We start from the raw sequence: 18,070 nt of genomic DNA, 5'->3' as shown, positions 1-18,070 counted from the left end.
GTTGTCATATTTGAAGGTGCAGCTGGCTGCTTTAGCGTGTTTTTGGGGTAAGGTGCAGGGCAGGTCGTTTGCGTCTTTCCCGGATGTGGTCCGTTTTTTTGAGGGGGATGAAGTTGCTTCGTCCTCAGCGGCCGGTAGTTCCTCAGTGGGATCGTAATATCGTTCTTGACTGTTTGGCGGGTTCTCCTTTTGAGCCCTGGGAGTCTTGTTCGATAAAAGACCTTACTATGAACGTGATCTTTTTGGTAGCTATATCGTCGGCTCACAGGATTTCGGAACTTCAGGCTCTTTCATGTAGGTCTCCGTTTCTGTGGTTTTCTAAGGAAAAGGTTTCGCTGTGTCCAGTCCCTTCGTTTTTGCTTAAGGTGGTATCCTCCTTTCATGTCAATCAGGTGATTTCGTTGCCGGTCTTGGGGGACCGGACGGGGGATACTTCTCAGCGTCGTTTGGCGAAATTGGATGTGCGCAGAGTGTTGAAGGTTTACTTGCGCAGGTCGGAGGAATTCAGGTCTTCGGGCAGGTTATTTGTCCTTCATGGGGGGCCCAAGAAGGGAGCGGCTGCTTCTAAGGCATCTATAGCTCGGTGGTTGAAGGATGCCATCTCTTCGGCTTACATATTGCATGACCGTATGGTGCCGGTGGGGCTCAAGGCACATTCCACTAGGGGGATGGCGGCTTCTTGGGCAGAGAGTAGTTTTGTTCCACCGGTGGACATTTGTAGAGCAGCGGTGTGGTCCTCCCTGCATTCTTTTGTCAAACATTACAGAGTGGATGTACAAGCAAGGGAGGATGCCAGTTTGGAGGTGCAGTCCTGTCCTCTGGGCTTCGCAGGTCCCATCCTTAGATGTGTTTACTGCTTTGGTACATCCCAAGCGTTTTGAATGGTCTGGAGGATTGCTGAGGAAGGTGAAATTAGGCCTTACCTGCTAATTTTCTTTCCTCTAGATCCTCCAGACCGTTCAAGAGCCCACCCAGTGTATCGGACAGTTCAGTATACTTTCTTTAGACTTCAGTTGCTGATATTTCTAGTAGCTCCTGTGATTTGGGTCCTGGAGTTTTACTAAGGGCAGTTTGTGGTACCGTTTGTGCCCATCTGCAGTTGAATCCCCCCCCCGTCTTAAGGGGAGGAGATCTGAGTGTGGATTCAGTGGTTTTGATTATGTGGAGGTGTTTTGTTCCTCTGCTTTGTTACTGTTTTACTGGTTAGTAGAAGGTCTGCACAGGCTACTTATATAAGAAGTTTTAGTGTTCTCAGTCTCCCTCTGCTGGTAGGAGTGCATAACCCAAGCGTCTTGAACGGTCTGGAGGATCTAGAGGAAAGAAAATTAGGTTAGGCCTAATTTCACCATAAACCTACAAGTATTGCTCACTGTTATAATGTGAGATCTTTCATATTTAGAAGAACTTGGAAAATGACAGCTCATTGTTACAATGTAGGTTTCATACTTGTTGCTTAATTTTCTCTCGGTATTATATTGAATGTTGTATAAAGTTACAACTATGCTAAAATGCAATATTATAACAGATCTTTCATGTTCTGAAGGAACTTTGCAAAATGTCAGCTCATTGTTATAATGTAAGTTTAATGCACACTGCTTAATTTTCTCTCAGTTTTATGTAAGCAACTGTTTGATCCTATTTTATATAAGCCACATTGAACCAAACATGCTTTGGGATAATGGATATAAAAATAAATAAAAATGTAAGGAAACACGCTGTCTACATCAAATTTTTTGTGACACACTTCTCACCACTTGAGGACATAGCAGTGTGACCTGACACTGGTTGAAAACCATTGGTATAGATAATTTTTGAGATGGAAGCAATATTATTTTCTTTTTTTTTCTTTATTAGTAGTAGTAGTAGTATTACATTTCAAGGAGTATCAAAGTAGTCAAATTGTAGGAAAGCAGTTTGAAAAGCTGGAACAGTTAACTTCAGCTTCATTACAGCATGGTTCTCTTCTGTGCCCTGAATGTAGGGGACAGCCGATGTTTGAATTAGCAGCCAAACTAAAACGATTGCAGTGTGAAATTCAAAATTGCTTCTCTCTTCCCCTGCAGGGTACACACAGCCAACCTACAATCAGAGTTCAGGTCAGAATTATGGTGGAGGATCTCAAGGCACCTACCAGGCCAACCAGGGTGGCGGTGGCTATGGCAGGAATCCAGATCACAGCATGAATTATCAGTACAGATAAAACACACTTTTCCACCTTGAGAGGAGGGGGAAAGAGCTTGTTGCTTTTTGCCCCCTTCTAAATGTTTTACTGCATCGCAGCAATTCTATAAACCTCAGTTTCTATGTTGCAGTGCTTCGTGATAACTTTGGTCACACTAGTGGTTGCATCCACCATGTAATTCTGTAATTAACCATGTTTGGCATCTCTGTACTTTAAGTGCTTTAGTAGTTCTGATTCAGCCCTGTCTGAAAAGAATTTGTTCATTTATAAGCCCACATCCTTCTCTTTAAAGCTTTGGATTAGTCAAACCGTAGCTTTAGAGATGGGACACTTCATCTGTTTATGGGATTGTTTTGCTTTGTTTTCTTGTTTTTGTTGGAAAATTCAAACCATTTTTGTGACGTGAGTAAGCTTTTTTTTTTTTTTTTCTGTAATTTTAATGCTGTTAGTGTTTTCAGTTTTATAAGTGAAGATTTTATTTTAAGAGAAACAAGTTGGGGCGGGTATTTTTTGTATGTCTATGGATCATTCAGGCAGTACATCCCAGAGTAAGCTGAATGTGGACAAATAAAAGAAAATTAACGTGAAATGCTCCTCATGTGTTGGTCTTGTGTGGTTTAAAGGGTTGAAACATTGAAAAGGCTAGTAAATCCTACTGTGAAATAGCAAACGAGAACGCCTAAAAAAAGTAAAAGGAGAATACAGGTACAAAGTGAAACTTAAAGGAAGATGGATTCTGAACGACACTCAAGAGTTACTGAAAATATCCATTAGTATAACCAGAGGACCAAGAATAGACGAAACAAGAAACTTTGTTTTTAAAAAAAAAAAAATATATATATATATTATATATATAACGCACCTCCAACGTTCTATTCAAGCCACCACAAGTCCCAACGTTCTACATCCGTGGTGGTGTAGATCAAAGTTTGCCCATGAGTGTTTGCCCCGCCCTCGCATCAAACGTGATGACGTCGAGGGCGGAGCAAAGGCACTCAACCAATCGCATCGCTCCACCCTCGACGTCATCGTGTTTGACGCGAGGGCGGGGCAGACATCGATCTACACCACTACACAAACGTTGGAACTTTTGGAGGCTTCAAAAGAATGCTGGAGGTGCGTTTTAAATAGAAGAGAGATGAGGAAAACCGATAGGTGGCTGAAGGGGGGGCAGGGGAGAGAGCAGAATCGCTGGGTGGATGAAGGAGGGCCAGTGGGGAGAGAGCAGATTCACTGGGTGGCTGGAAGGGGGGGCAGGGGAGATAGCAGAATCCCTGGGAGGATGGCAGGGGAGAGAGGAGAATCGCTGCATGGCTCAAGGGGGGGGGGGCAGGGGATACAGGAGAATCGCAGTGGGGGGCAGGGGACACAAAGACAATCATTGGTTGGCTGGAGGAGGCCAGGGTTGAGAGCAGAATCGCTGGGTAGCTGAAGGGGGGGGGGGCAGGGGAGAGAGCAGAATCGCAGGAGGGCAGGCCAGGGGAATAGCTGGGTGGCTGTAGTGGGGGCAGGGGAGAGAGGACAATCACACACACTTGCACGCAGTCTCTCTCACACACTCGCACAGTGCTTCAAACCACGCGGGGGGGGGGGGGAGGCAGGGAGTCCTGAAACGGGGGGAGGGGGTCCTGAGACCACAGAGGGAGGGGGAGGTATCTCTCACACACACATACTACTCTGTCACACACACTATCACATTCACTCTCTGTGTCACAGTCTGTCTCACACACTCAAATACACTCTCTTGGACTCACAGGGAGTCTTTGTATTGCACACATACTGTCTCACACTCACACACAGTGTATCTGTGTGCAACACTCTCACAGTCAGTGTCTCACACACACACACACACTTTCTGTCTCGCACATTTTCTAAACCCAGAAAATATGGAAAGGAAAACTGCACTATTTGTCCACAAGACCAGAACCAATGAATTATGTCCCTCATCAAACAGAGAATGGGACTTGAGTGCTGTACCAACTGTCCGATTAGCTTTCTTATCAAAAACAGTGAACAGTAAAAGTTTAAACAGGAACAGGTAAAATGTCAAGGATTTTGTGTTAAATCTAGCTGAACATTTTTTTTACTACCTAGGTAGTACCTAGGGAGGTCAGGAAAAAGGAACTGGCCATAGGAATTGAATAGGGACTTTTTTTTTTTTTTAAAGTTTTTATCAAAACTTGGGGGGGGGGGGGCGTTGTGTGAAATCTGATAAATACACATATAGGGGTCCTTTTACTAAGATGCGCTAACAGATTTTGCGTGCAGTAAAGACACCCATAGGAATGTATTGTGTGTGTTATCATTGGGTCTTGTTTTGTGAGGTGCTTTGTTATAATCAAAAATTGGATTCTGCAGGTCCTTTGGTCCACCCCTATTTTTGTGCTTTGTTGGATTACACGTGGGGGTGGGGTTGGTTCCCCTTTGCTTTGTTGGATTTTGTCTTATTTAGCACACCTTAGCAAAAGGACCCCATAATTTTGAACAAGTTAATGGTTTGAGAGTCTCACAATGCTTTACTTGTGGGACATGCCTAGTGGGAGCACTGTTGCGAGCTCTTAAAAGAGAGAGTATGCTGTAAAAGTGTTCCGCACAGGGTGATGTGGATTGTCACCCACCTGTGAGAATTAATGGCCTGCTTTCCTTGGAGAATACCTGCTACAGGTAATTATCTTCGCTTTAATGATGATTAAGGGTCTCTCAGTGCTTTGCTAATGGGACATGGATAAAGAGAGAGTACGTTGTAAAAGCATTCCCCACTGGGTGATGTGGATGATGTCACCCTAATGGCCTGCTGTCCTTGGAAAACATCTACTACAGGTAAGTATCTTCACTTTAATTATGTTTGCGGGTCTTGCAATGCTTTACTAGTTTTACAAGCATGAATATAAATTGAAATTCTTCCATGTTATTCTGGATAGCAGAGGCTTCTCTTTTGATATCGCCATTTTCGTAGTAGTCCTGTAGTGCCCCTTCGCGTTCAGGATATCCACAATTAAAACGCATGAAAGATTTGCATATAATGGAGGCAGTGCATGCAACTCAAGCTCATGCATATTCATTGTGGATATCCTGAAGACCTGACTGGCAGGGGGTGCTTCAGGACCGGACTTGGGAAACAGTGAATTAGCATGTAATTCCAAACCTATGTAAACAGTAGTTTTTTGGACCACTGGAGGTGGTGTTTTAGGTAAGTATTGGTCCATATATATATATACTATAATAAAACTCACCCTCAATGTTCTGAAGTCACTCAGTCACTCACTGAAGGGTTCATGGATTCATGGTGGTGAAGCCACAACACTGACCATGTCTCTCTGTCCCGCCCTCGCATGACGGACCAATCAGAAAAAACACCCTCAACATTCTGAAACACAAAGGACCATCACAACACCGTTCCCAGGCAACACTAGGCAACGTAAGACGGACCAATCAGAGGAAACTACGTGACAATAAGGGAGGAGCATTCCCCAGCAGAATGGCTCATTATCTGTGCAGCACGGAGAGCACAGAACCACCGCTGGAACAAGAGAAGAATATTCCTGCTGTGGGTATGTGCAAAAATAGACCAGGGGAGGGGGGAGAAATTTTTAAGTGCCTAATGCCAGTACTGAAGAGTGCCAGAAGGCCTATAGCACAGACTATATTTGGGAAAACAACGTGCCCATCACCATCTGGGACGTGGCCGAACAGGACAAGCTGCGGCCCAGCAGGAAGGATTACCCGCGACCCAGCCAGCAGCAAACAGCGACCAAGGAAGGGGGAGGAGTACTCCTTCCCTGCCTAGGAATCGCTGGAGACTGGCTGCCAAACTAACGAAACAACCGCACACCGACACACCACCTCCATCATTCGAAAGGCATCCACTTTCTTCAACAGAAATGCAAACTAATACAAAACAAAGAATACATGGTTTCTCAGGCGGCTGCAGGTAACTACCCACCCCCCTTCCTCTTCCCTTTTTGCCGAAGCAGCCAAGGATGTGCCCAACCATCCCCAGCCTCAGGCAAGCTGTCTCCCACCTTGGGGATTCCCCGAGTACCCGGAAAAAGACGGCGCTGATTCCTGCAGCGTATAAATGTTCCAGCATTCCCCTGCAGCTGGCCTGAAATGGACCAAACATACCGGATCACCCCCCCCCCCCCCCCCCCCCCGACGGCCCGAGACTGTGCTCTTCTCCCTTCCGCCAACTTAAAACAACCATCCCCGTCCTCAGGCAAGCCGTCACCCACCTCCAGGATGCCCAGAACCCCAGCCCAATGGAAAAAGATGGCGCTGCTTCCAACAGCACATTTCTCTTCCAGCATTCCCCTACAGCAGCCCTGAAACGGCCAAAAAATACCGACAAAGAACGTGCTCCTCTACCTTCCGCCCATCTAAAACAACACTGCTGCCTCAGCACAAAAAAAAAAAAAAAAAAAAAACACAACAAAGGCTGACCCCCCCCCCCTACAACCACATTTACATTTTACCAACAGAAAGACCCACCCCCCCACAAACCTCCTTGACAGACAAAACCACACACACACAATACAACAGAAACACACCTTCAAAGCCACACACCAATAAGCCACTTTGCTAGCACAGCACATCCCCCAAGCAAAAAACAAAACAAAAAGACACACATCAACAACCTGCACACACACCGCACCCTCACACACACACACACAAAATAACTCTGTGACACATACACAAAAAAAAAAACCACATGCTAGCGCCCGTTTCATTGGTTTTGGAAACGGGCCTTTTTTACTAGTATATATATAATTTTGTATAGTTTGCTTAACTGTTTTGCTTTACTTAACACTTAATATCTCGACAGCGCATCTTCTCACTCTAAATTAACATTTATCGAAACAGCCCGTAACTTACGTATTCTGATCCATTGCCGACATGGCCTGTGTTTTGAGATCTGCATCGAGGGACTGCTCCAATATTCATATCCTCTCTTTGCAGTTCACAATCTGTGGCCCTGTGGTCTTAATATTAAATGACACAATGTAACATCTACAGGGGAGAAAGTGAAGGGATGACGAAAATGGGCGAGTTGCGAATTCACAATCGGTTGGTGACACCGGTAATTGGGAAACAAAACAGGAGCTGGGTAGACTTCTAAGGTCTGTACCCTGAGAAAAGCAAGAACAAATCAAACTTGGGTGTACGTATAAAATATCACATACCATGTAAAATCAGTTATCTTGTTGGGCAGACTGGATGGACCGTGCAGGTCTCTGCCGTCATTTACTATGTTACTCTTTGGGGTTCTACATGGAAGTGTACAGTGCTGCATACGTTTAGTAGTGCTTTAGAATTAATAGTAGTAATGTTGCTACTAATTGGGATTCCGGAATCTTGTAACTCTTTAGGATTCCAGAATCTTCAGAACTTTTAGTACAAGAACAGTGTTGGGCAGACTTCTATGGTATGTGCCCTGAGAATGGAAAGGACAAATCAAAGTTGGGTTTACAAATAAAATATTGCATACTTTGTAAAATTAGTTTATCTTGATGGACATGGACCGTTCAGGTCTTTATCTGCTGTCATTTAGTATCAAACATATAAATGGCAAGTGACCATACTCACTTGCAAATGCGCAGTACACCCCGAACGCTGAGTCCAAGCTCCGCCTCCATGGGCGTGGAAAGCAGAGGAGGAGGGAGGAAGGAGGGGGCAGAACTCAAGGAAACACACAGTTGCACAAGGAGACTGTCGCTACCGCCCCCACTCCACCCGGCCCGGGACCTCTCTTCACTATTGAACTTACATCGCCAAAACCGCAACAGCTCAGCTCCCGTCTGCCTTCCTTCCCTGCCTGTGTCCCGCCCTCGCTGACATTACGTCACACGAGGGCGGGTCACAGGCAGGGAAGGAAGGCCGATGGGAGCTGATCTGCCTGTTGCGGTTTCGACGCTGTAAGTTCTGTGGCAAAGAGAGGGCCCGGGTGGAGGGAGCGGCTGCGGCGACTCCGGGGGGGAGCGGTATCGGCAACCTTGGAGGGGGGCCTTGGAGCTGGGAGGGAGGAGGAGGGGCCTTCGAACTGGGAGGGAGTGTGGGGGGGCCTTGGTGCTGGGAAATAGAGGATTCTGGACATGGGAGGTCAGAAGGAGGGGAGGGGCCTGGGAGCTGGGAGGGAGGGACAGAAGGGGACCTTTGAGCTGGATGGGAGGGAGGGACGGAAGGGGGCCCTTGGAGCTGGGGGGGAGAGACGGAGGGGGGCCTTGCAGCTGGGAAGGAGGGCAGAGGGCCCTGCAGGGGGGAGGGGGCCTTGGAAAAAACACATCCCAATCGCCCGTTTTGATGGGCTTAACGGCTAGTGTTAATATATGTTACAAGAACCCCAAAGAGTAACATAGTAACATATATTAACACTAGCCGTTAATATATGTTACTATGTTACTCTTTGGGGTTCTACATGGAATGTTGCTGCTAATTGGGATTCCGGAATCTTGTAACTCTTTAGGATTCCAGAATCTTCAGAACTTTTAGTACAAGAACAGCGCTGGGCAGACTTCTACGGTCTACGCCCTGATCATGACTGGATAGGGGATGGGCTTGAGTGTAAATTTTAAGGGGCTTCGACGTTAGCTTCAGAACTTAGTACAAGAACAGTGCTGGGCAGACTTGTACAGTCTATGCGCTGAGAATGGCAAGGACAAATCAAACTCAGGTATAAAGTATCACATACCATGTAAAATGAGTTTATCTTGTTGGGTAGACTGTATGGACTGTTAGGTCTTTATCTGCCATCATTTACTATGTTACTCGGGGCCATTTCCTTTAAGAGCCTTGAAGATCAGACATTGAGTTTTAAATTTAGCCCTGTATTGTACTGGTAGCCAATGAAGTTTTTGCAAAAATGGTGTGAGGTGGTCACGTCGCTTACAACCTTCTATGAGTCTTGCTGCTGCATTCTGAATCAACTGGAGCTGGAGCAGGCCCTTTGTAGTCAGACCATTGTATAGTGCATTGCAGTAATCCAGTCTTGATGTTATCATGGCATGCACAACTGGGATAAGATTTACCTTCTCGATGTAAGGAGAGAGGCAACGTAGCTGTTGCAAATATTAGAAGCAGCTCTTGAAGGTTGCTTGGATTTGGGGAATCAGAGTAAGTGTTTAATCTAGCTGTATTCCAAGGCTCCTGACTTGTGATTTGAGGGGGAGTTCATACTTCCCAAAAGGGATTTTGATGTCAGGTATATATCCACTTGTGTTAGGGACCCAGAGAAGCATTAGCCAGTACTTTCCCTATTAGTGGTACTAACTGCAAAAAATTAACATAAGACCATGGTGCGTACTCTCAAGCTAATTCTGCATTAGCCATTCTATGGTGGTTCCCTATAATGTGCTATCGCCCCAAAAAAATTATAAAAAAAAATAATGCACAATTATTATTATTATTAAAGCATAATTATTAAAGGAATCCTGCTGAGAAGGAAGGGAGCCCCAGAAGCTTAGCCGAGATTGGGAGGCAGAGTCGGTGGGGGGAGGCGGGGCTGGTGGTTGGGAAAAGTAGCACATGTGAAATTATCTTGTTGGGCAGACTGGATGGACTGTGTAGGTCTTTTTCTGCTGTCATCTACTATGTTACTATTAGGACATGCTGACAGGCAAATGACCGCCAAATGCTTTAATGCACTGTAGTAAGCCTTTTTTCCTGCGCTAAGTACACAGCATGGAATGTGGTTTATTAAAGGGACCCCTATGTTTTTTTTAATCAATAAGTTAATAAATAAAGCAGTGAAAACAAATCATGTCCTTTAGGTGAAATTTAAAATTCAAAAATAAAACAAGCAGGCCAGAGAGCAATCATACATTTATTATTTTCTATTGTAATTTTTATTTAAAAACACATTTTACTTTTTTAGTGAAGCATGAGGGCCCTAAGTTCTACCTTGTCTGGCTTTTAAGTAAATCCTGCTCTGAAGGTAAGGAAATCTTAACTGCAGGGGTTCAAGATTATGGAGCTCCATACATCTGATTCTGTCTGCAAAAGTTTAAACTGCCACCAGATGGCAGCATTGCTCTAACACTCATTGGAAGGGGATGATATCTTGCTTTCTGGGTTTTCAACCTTTCTCCAGATTTGCTCATGTTGCCCGACAGTACTGGGCCATAATGAAAAGCTTTTTCCGTGATAGGCATTAGTATCAGATTGTGAACCCAGTTGATGTGCCTGATTGTATTTGCCTGTGAACTTAGATTTGGAAACAGTAATTTAGTAAGTTCAAATCTGTATCAGTTTAATTTATAATGAGCCAAGCACACCTGGGGATTTTTGCAGGTATTTCAAGATTCTGGGAGACCTTTAGCGTGTTCAGTTTGCTTGATTTTTTTTCAGGAGCAGGCAGTGGTGGTCTGGAAGTCAGGCCAGATCTGGAGAAGCTCCTGTGGGGTGTAATGGTGAACAAAGATGAGGTTCTTAAACCTACATTTATTGTAATCTATCCGATGTCCATTGAAAATATTGGGGGGTGGCTTTGTGATCTTGATCTTCAGCTCATAAAGACAGATCCCTAAGAAGACGTCCTCCATGTTGATTACTTTGAGGCCCTGAGCCACATCATAGATCCTCTTAGCCATGTCCCCTGAAAATACATAGCCCACCCCTGAGCAGTAAGGGGGATAGGTGTCATTGGGGTAGATCTCCTTGGGCACGTACCATTTGTACGCCTTGCTCCTCAGTGGGCCTGTGTTGGCCACTATGAAGCCAGAGATATATCGCTCCCTCACTGGCAGCTCTGGCCTGAGGAGCCCATGTACCAAGTAGTCTATGTTGAAGAATGTATCGCTGTCCACTTTCATGACATAGCTGGTATTGGGGCAGTACTGGTTCACCCACTGTATGCCCATCAAGGTCTTGAGGGTCAGGTTGTTATAGGTATCCAAGAAATCCTGTTGAATAATGTCCTGGAATGTGTTGCTCTCCTCTTGAAGAGTATCCTGCACAGAGGCAGTAAATATTGGATCTTTCCCAGTTAGAAAGAGCCTTATAATGGGCACTGCAGGAAAGTAACTTTCATTGCCCCAGGTTTTGCGGATGGCATTTCTAGAAACTGTGTCCCTGGCTTCTGTTATGATCAGAAGGACAAGGAATGGTGCCTTCTTGCATTTGTCTGGCTCATTCAGAAGGAATTGGTAATCGTATGGATAGACAACCTCGAGGGGGTGCCTGGTGTGTGGTGGTGCCATCGTGGAGTACTGCAGTGGCTTGGCCTGGGTTAAGAGCTTAAGTCTGTCATGTTGCCAGTCCTTGTTTTTTGCCCTGGTAACCACCGAGAGTAGGAACATGGCTGTGAGCATGAGCAGAGCAGTGAGAAATTGGAGACATGCAGATTGTTGCCTTAGGAGCATCCTCATGCTTGACCTCTGAGCAAGAACAGGATTACCTTCAGCCTGAAATGAATCATAGACTCATTAGAAATGCAGGCCTAGAGTACAGAGCAGTGGAAAAGGGCAGAGGAGGAAAACCCTGAAACAACATGAGTGCTGACATACAAGCTTCCCTAAATCCCTCGGCCTCTGATGATGGAGATTCCCCCAAGACTATCCCTGATTATGGACTATCTTCCCTTTCTGGTACTGTTTATTATGCATTAATAATATGACCATTTTATGTACAAACTCCCCAGAGGAAGTCTGAGCCCTGTAGTTCAGTCCCTCTTATCATGGCTTCATTAGTTAGCCTCTCTGTGGATTTATGATAAATGGAGAAGCCAGCCTAACTGGGGAAAAGCCTTTGTACCCTCCAGCTCCTCAGTTCTGCTGCCTTGGCAGAGAACTGCCCAGCTCTGTGCACTAGCATTCAGTGAAGAAAGCAGAGGACCTAGCACTTGTTTGTTACCTTGGTTAGAAAGGTTCAGGCGAATGTCTTTAGGTGTTGTCCCTGTAGTATGCATGAGGCAGAAGAAGTCCAGAAATTTTTGGTATTACACCTAGGTCAAGTGCAGAGTACCAGATATCCTGAGGTTTCCTCACACTCACACCCCCGCTTTACCAAACTGGATCTTGTGTCCTTCCCAGGCACGTCTATGGAGGAAAAGAGAGAAGAAGGTAATCAGGGATAGTGAAACAGATCTGCTCTCTCTCCTTTATATGGAAACATGAACCCTAGTGCTAATAGTGTGAGACTACAGCTTGGAGTTGCTGGTACCATTTTGGGTTATGGTGCTGGCTAGGACAGGAGCGACCTGCCTTTTACAGCAGGCCCAGGGGTGGGGTTAGTAGGACTTTCATGTCTTGAGGGGAGGGTGTTCCTGGTGGTGCAGGACTCTGAGTGGGTGCAACTGCTAGAGGGGAAACTTAGATTGGGGAGGGGGTGCCTCGGAGGGCTATTTAGCTTAGTGGTGACCCTAGGGCTTACATATATTTGGTCCACTGATGGCCCAATGCAGTCTGGGAGCAGCAGGCTGCACCATGGCGGCCCGATGGTCTAACCCTGCTTGTGAGGTGGCTCACACACAGCATTATTTCTTTATCCTTGGAGTCAGCAACGTGCAATACTGAGACACCACAGGTTTGTGATTCTCATGGTAAAGCAAGGTGTGGTATTGTATGTTGATAAACTTTCCCACCTCAGGGTACACAGAAATCATTTGAATGTGTGCAAACTTATTAAACATCCTTTTTGAGTTTTAAATCAAATCTGAAAATGCACCTGTTCCCTAAAACATTTAATCCCTGAACCTTGCTTCAGTGGATGAGGTGGGGGAATTCAGATCAGCCCTGATGTGTAGAGCAGATAATGTTCCATTTACTTGTTCCATTTACTACCTACTCTTCCACTGATACCAATGCAGTCTCTTTTTTTTTCATCAGCTTGCTTTCATAATTTATTTCACTGTGAAGATTGCCTAGATGACCTACCTACAGGTGGTAATAATAAACCTGACACTTTGATTTACAAATATTATTATTTTCATGTGCACAGAAACAACCCACACATAGACACAAAACTGAAAAAACATAACAAAATCTCATAAATGTAATTTAAAACAAGGACTAACCCAACTATTCTAGGTCATGCAACACCTTCATAAGAACATAAGTGTTGCCATACTGGGACAGACCAAAGGTCCATCAAGCCCAAGATCCTGTTTCCAACAGTGGCCAATCCAGGTCACAAGTATCTGGCAAGATCTCAGAAGAGTAAAACAGATTTTATGCTGCTTATCCTAGAAATATGAAGTTAGCATATCTGAGTTTAAAAAAAAGGTTTGGACACGTTCCTGGAGGAAAAGTTCATAGTCTGTTATTGAGGTGGACATGAGGAAGCCACTGCTTGCCCTGGAATTGGTAGCATGGAATGGTGCTGCTATTTGGGATTCTGCCAGGTACTTGTGACCTGGATTGGCCACTGTTGGAAACAGGCTACTGCGTTCGATGGACCATTGGTCTGACTCAGTATGGTTATTGTTCTGTTCTTATGCTGTCAAGTGTTGTGGGTATCAATTGACAAACTCAGCTATTTCAAGCACTTTACCAATGCCTTTTTCCAGGGCTGGTGCTACCTTTTGTGCTGCCCTGTAAAAATGATTACTGTGCTGTCCCTCCCAGACCCCCCCCCCCCCCCACCTCACCCAGTAGGTTCCTATGGCGACTCTCACAAACTTCTCTGCTGCCCTACTAATAACTTCATGAGATCCTGAACACCCTTAACACATGCAGTGGGGCTGGAGTAAGGCTACCACTATTCTACATGTCTTCCCATGGACAGAATGTGGCTGTCTATACAGCAAGTACCTTTTACCAGGGTGTGAGGTTTTTTTTCTTTTTTAATGAGCAAGTGGGTGTGAGAAGACCCCCATTATTCAGAAGCTAGGTTTGGGCTTAGGATTGGCTGTAGCAGTTGTCCCATACTTAAACATAAATTAAGCCCCCAAGGAAAAGGGCAAAGGCTACAGTCTAGTAAGAAGGGGAGAGGGACCAGGTCTCTTGGAGTGAAGAAATCTGTTTTGGTTAAGTAAAAGGTCGGGGCACAATGTTTTGCTCAACCCCTCTCCCCTTTCTGAGAGTCAGTATAGCAGAACTGAGTTACTGAGGCGTTCTTATATTTTAAACTGTTTTTCATTCCAAAAGAGGTGGCCTTAGAATACCAGCTGCATTCTTAACATTTTCCTAGTATGCTGCTAGAATCAAGATTTTCAGATCATATGTGACTATTAAAGTGATAAGTTAGAGACAAAACAATTTTGTTTAAAAATAGCACTATTTTGACTAACTCTGAATAACAAATGTGTTTGATCAGATATTTCTGCTTCAGTTTGCATTTTTTTTTCTAGTGCAGGTTGTTTTCTGTCTTGTTTGGTTAGGTATCAACTGTTCAGGAATTTCACTTCAATTGCAGGAGCACTGTAAAGTCCCAGTGAACGCAGGTCTCTAGGATTCCCTAATGTGTCTGTACACACAAACCTTATTCTACCACATTACTGTATTTGTTCATACCGGCATTGGTGAACGCCTTTACGGCAGGGGCGTATCTGCGTGGGGCCACAGGGGCCTGGGCCCCCGCAGATTTCGCCCTGGCCCCCCTCCCCGCCGTCAACCCTCCCCCGCTGCTTACTTTTGCTGGCGGGGGGCCCCAACCCCCGCCAGCTGAGGTCCGACCCGCAATCTCCATATTTCGTCTTCCTCCGTGGCCATGTGCTTCAAGGAAGTAACGCTGCAGTGCTGATTGGTTGAATCCAGTTCGGCGTCTGACGTCGCAGTGACGTCAGACGCCGAACTGGATTCAACCAATCAGCACTGCAGCGTTACTTCCTTGAAGCACATGGCCACGGAGGAAGACGAAATATGGAGATTGCGGGTCGGACCTCGGCTGGCGGGGGTTGGGGCCCCCCGCCAGCAAAAGTAAGCAGCGGGGGAGGGTTGACGGCGGGGAGGGGGTGGAGAGAGGCGGTGGCGGGGGGGTGGGGGGAGAGGGAGGCAAAAATATGCCCCCCCTCTCTGGCTCTGGCCCCCCCTACCGCTGGATTGCAGATACGCCCCTGCTTTACGGTATGCATAGGAGCCACCTTTTTAAAATTTTTGGGGGTGCTACCCCCAGTGGAGATCACCCCTCCCTGGATACATACAAGGCATTTATTCTATATTGGGGGTGCTCAAGCACCCACAGCAGCCACCGAGTTGGCTCCTATGACGGTATGTAAGCCACATTGAGCCTGCAAATCGATGGGGAAATGTGGGATACAAATGTAAGTAATAATAGTGTCAAGTGCCAGATGTATTCATAATGTAAACCCTGCCTCAGTCAGATCCTATAGCAAAATCTATCCTACCCTAACAGCACTTAACACAGGTGAAAAGGCAGAGCTACAAGGAAGAGAAGTACATCCTTACACTGCAAGAAACACTAGCAGAATACCACACCTCAGTCCCTCAGGCTCCTCTCCAAATACAGAACAAGGGACCACAATTTAGAAATATAAATATGCAGACAAAAATGTAACCAAAAACTCTCAGATCTGAGACTGCATGCAGTGGGATACTCCAGAAATAGAACATAGTACCTGACCTCTTCAGGGCACAGACCGTACATGCATTTCCTCTTGTACTGTGTACAATGCAAAGACATCAGAGTAGCACATTTCCTAAAGTTGGCATTGTCCAATGAATACATTCAAAATAAAATACCACTTCTTTTTGGTGTCTGTGCATTTAATTTTCCAATCACATTGGTTTTCTAGTGCCTCTTTTCTGCTTTCACCTCTGCAGTTCATTTGCCATTTCTCCTCTCTCCTCTTTTATCCTTACATCTCTTTGACACTGCTTGCTGCTGCCATCTGTCGAAGGAGCTTTGTTCAGATTGAATTCAGTGAAAACGCCAGGACTCTGCCACTGCTCCTGCTGCTGCCGCCTCCGTGGAGCATCTGCCGGTGGGTTGGGGCTTGAGCTGCTCCAGGACACCTTGTAGCTATTCAAACCCGGACCCCTCTCTTTCCTGGGTTGAGGGTAGTGTGTGTCAGTCCTTTTTCTTTCCTGGGGTGGGGGTGGTGTGTTTGTGTCAGGGACCCTTGTCTTTCCCGGGGTGTTGTGTTTGTGTCAGGGACCCCCTCTGTTTCTTGTGGGGGTCAGGGATCCCCTCTTGTTCACAGTTTGGGGGTGGTGTGTGTGTGTCAGCGACCCTTCTCATTCCTGGGTTGGAGGTGTGTGTGTCAGGGATCCTTCTCTTTCCCAAGGTGGGGGTATTGTGTTTGTGTCAGGGACCCTCCTCTCTTTCCTGTGGTGGGGGTCAGGGATCTCCTCTTTTTCCCGGGTGGTGTGTGTGTTAGGGGCTCCCTTAAGCCTTTCTCAGTTTCTCCTGGTCTCTAGCAGCTCGTTCGGGGGGGGGGGGGGGGGGGGGGGGAATATGGCTGCAGACTGTGGGGCTGAATTTCACTCCTCATGTCTAACCCACTAAAGCTTTGAACTGGGAATCTTCATTAATTAATATTCACTATGCCTACAAGAACAGTATCCTCAAGTACCTCCCCTCCCCTAGCCCCTCCAGTACAAAAGAGGTCCTCTTATTATCCTATTCCCCAGGTAATAGAGGGCTCGCCAGACATTTCCCCCTTGCTAAAAAAAAAAAAAAAAAAAAACAACCCTGACCACTCATCACACAGAGACGCTCTCTCTCCCACCCTCCCCAAGCACACACACTGATCCCCCTCCCCATCACTAACTGCTCTGCTGCACTCACCCTGATTCGCCCCCCCACCCTCCTCCAGACCAACACTGGTACCTTGGTGGAGCTGTCTGGCAGCTGGTTCAGCGATTCCTCCTTCCAGTTCCAGACTCAGTGGTGCCAGAGCCAGGTTTAAGAGTCTTTCCTGCATATCTACTGATACTTTTCAGGATGTTGACTGCTGGAGACGTGGGAGGCTGGCTCTATGCATCCTCCTCCTCCTCCTCCTCCTCCTCCTCCTCCTCAGGTGAACAGGTGAGTGCCAGGCAGTCACTAGCCTAACACAGCCTAGCTGATGGGTGTCAGTCATAGACAGAGAGGGCGTCACAGGACACACATGGAAAGAGTTGCTTCATAGCCACCTCTAGATTAAGGGAGGGGGGAGGGGGAAGCGCTAGGTTTACCACCCCATACCAGTGCAGAACCAGAGCCAGAACTGTGTGATCTTGGTTTCACTGGATCTGGAGCACAGATTTAGTAAGCATTGTCAGAGCCCTTGGAGCATCTTGCAGTCAGACACTTTAAAGTAAAAAAACAGCAGTGGCCAAGAATACCCCCATGTTGCCAACAGGCTAAGCAGAGGACACTGCAGTGACTAGAGGTCACATAGGGAGTGGGGATGGTTGGTGGACAGGAGTAAAGAGATTCATTCTGATCCTTTACAGCTTGCATGGAGTCCAGTCTAAATTGGGGACTGCACTGATTTCTGTTTATCTCCTGATACATTATGAATAATAATTATTGCCCTGGGACTGTACAGTGCTGTGTACACTGATGGAGCCTTATAAATAATAATCACTGTTCTGTGATGTACAGTGCTATGTACACTGGTGGAATTGTATAAGAACATAAGATTAGCCATACTGGGTCAGACCAAAGGTCCATCTAGCCCAGTATCCTGTTTTCCAAACAGTGGCCAAGCCAGGTCACAAGTACCTGGCAGAAACCCAATTAGCAGCAGCATTCCACGCTACCAATCCCAGGGCAAAGCAGTTGCTTCCCCGTGTCTGTCTCAATAGCAGACTTGGACTTTTCCTCCAGGAATTTGTCCAAACCTTTTTTAAACCCAGATATGCTAACCGCTATTACTATATCCTCCAGTAACATAGTAGATGACGGCAGAAAAAGACCTGCATGGTCCATCCAGTCTGCCCAACAAGATAATTTCACGTGTGCTACTTTTTGTGTATACCTTACCTTGATTTGTATCTGCCATTGTCAGGG

At 46.1% G+C, this 18,070-nt stretch overlaps 2 protein-coding genes across 7 annotated transcripts in view; one reads left to right on the top strand and one right to left on the bottom strand.

Annotated features, from left to right (window-relative positions):
- ILF3 (interleukin enhancer binding factor 3) overlaps positions 1 to 2,776 on the top strand; it is a 115,619-nt gene extending 112,843 nt beyond the window's left edge. For all 6 annotated transcript variants that reach the window (XM_030197038.1, XM_030197041.1, XM_030197039.1 and 3 more), the window contains one exon: positions 2,064 to 2,776. In XM_030197038.1, the coding sequence (XP_030052898.1) occupies positions 2,064 to 2,200 (137 nt within the window). In that variant the 3' untranslated portion in view covers positions 2,201 to 2,776. The remainder of the gene's footprint in view (positions 1 to 2,063) is intronic.
- A 7,144-nt stretch (positions 2,777 to 9,920) lies between these two features.
- Positions 9,921 to 17,041, bottom strand: LOC115464912 (beta-1,3-galactosyltransferase 2-like). Its single transcript, XM_030195290.1, has 3 exons — positions 16,904 to 17,041; positions 12,026 to 12,210; positions 9,921 to 11,577 (listed from the first exon to the last, which is right to left on the bottom strand). The coding sequence occupies exon 3, from the start codon at positions 11,539 to 11,541 to the stop codon at positions 10,519 to 10,521; it is 1,023 nt and encodes a 340-aa protein (XP_030051150.1). The 5' UTR covers positions 11,542 to 11,577; positions 12,026 to 12,210; positions 16,904 to 17,041; the 3' UTR covers positions 9,921 to 10,518.
- Between the last annotated feature and the right edge of the window lie 1,029 nt (positions 17,042 to 18,070).

Source organism: Microcaecilia unicolor, chromosome 3 (assembly GCF_901765095.1).
Source record: "Microcaecilia unicolor chromosome 3, aMicUni1.1, whole genome shotgun sequence".
NCBI classification, from domain to species: domain Eukaryota; kingdom Metazoa; phylum Chordata; class Amphibia; order Gymnophiona; family Siphonopidae; genus Microcaecilia; species Microcaecilia unicolor.
The sequence above is the reverse complement of the archived record's forward strand: the minus strand, read 5'-3'. Positions and strand labels throughout refer to the sequence as shown.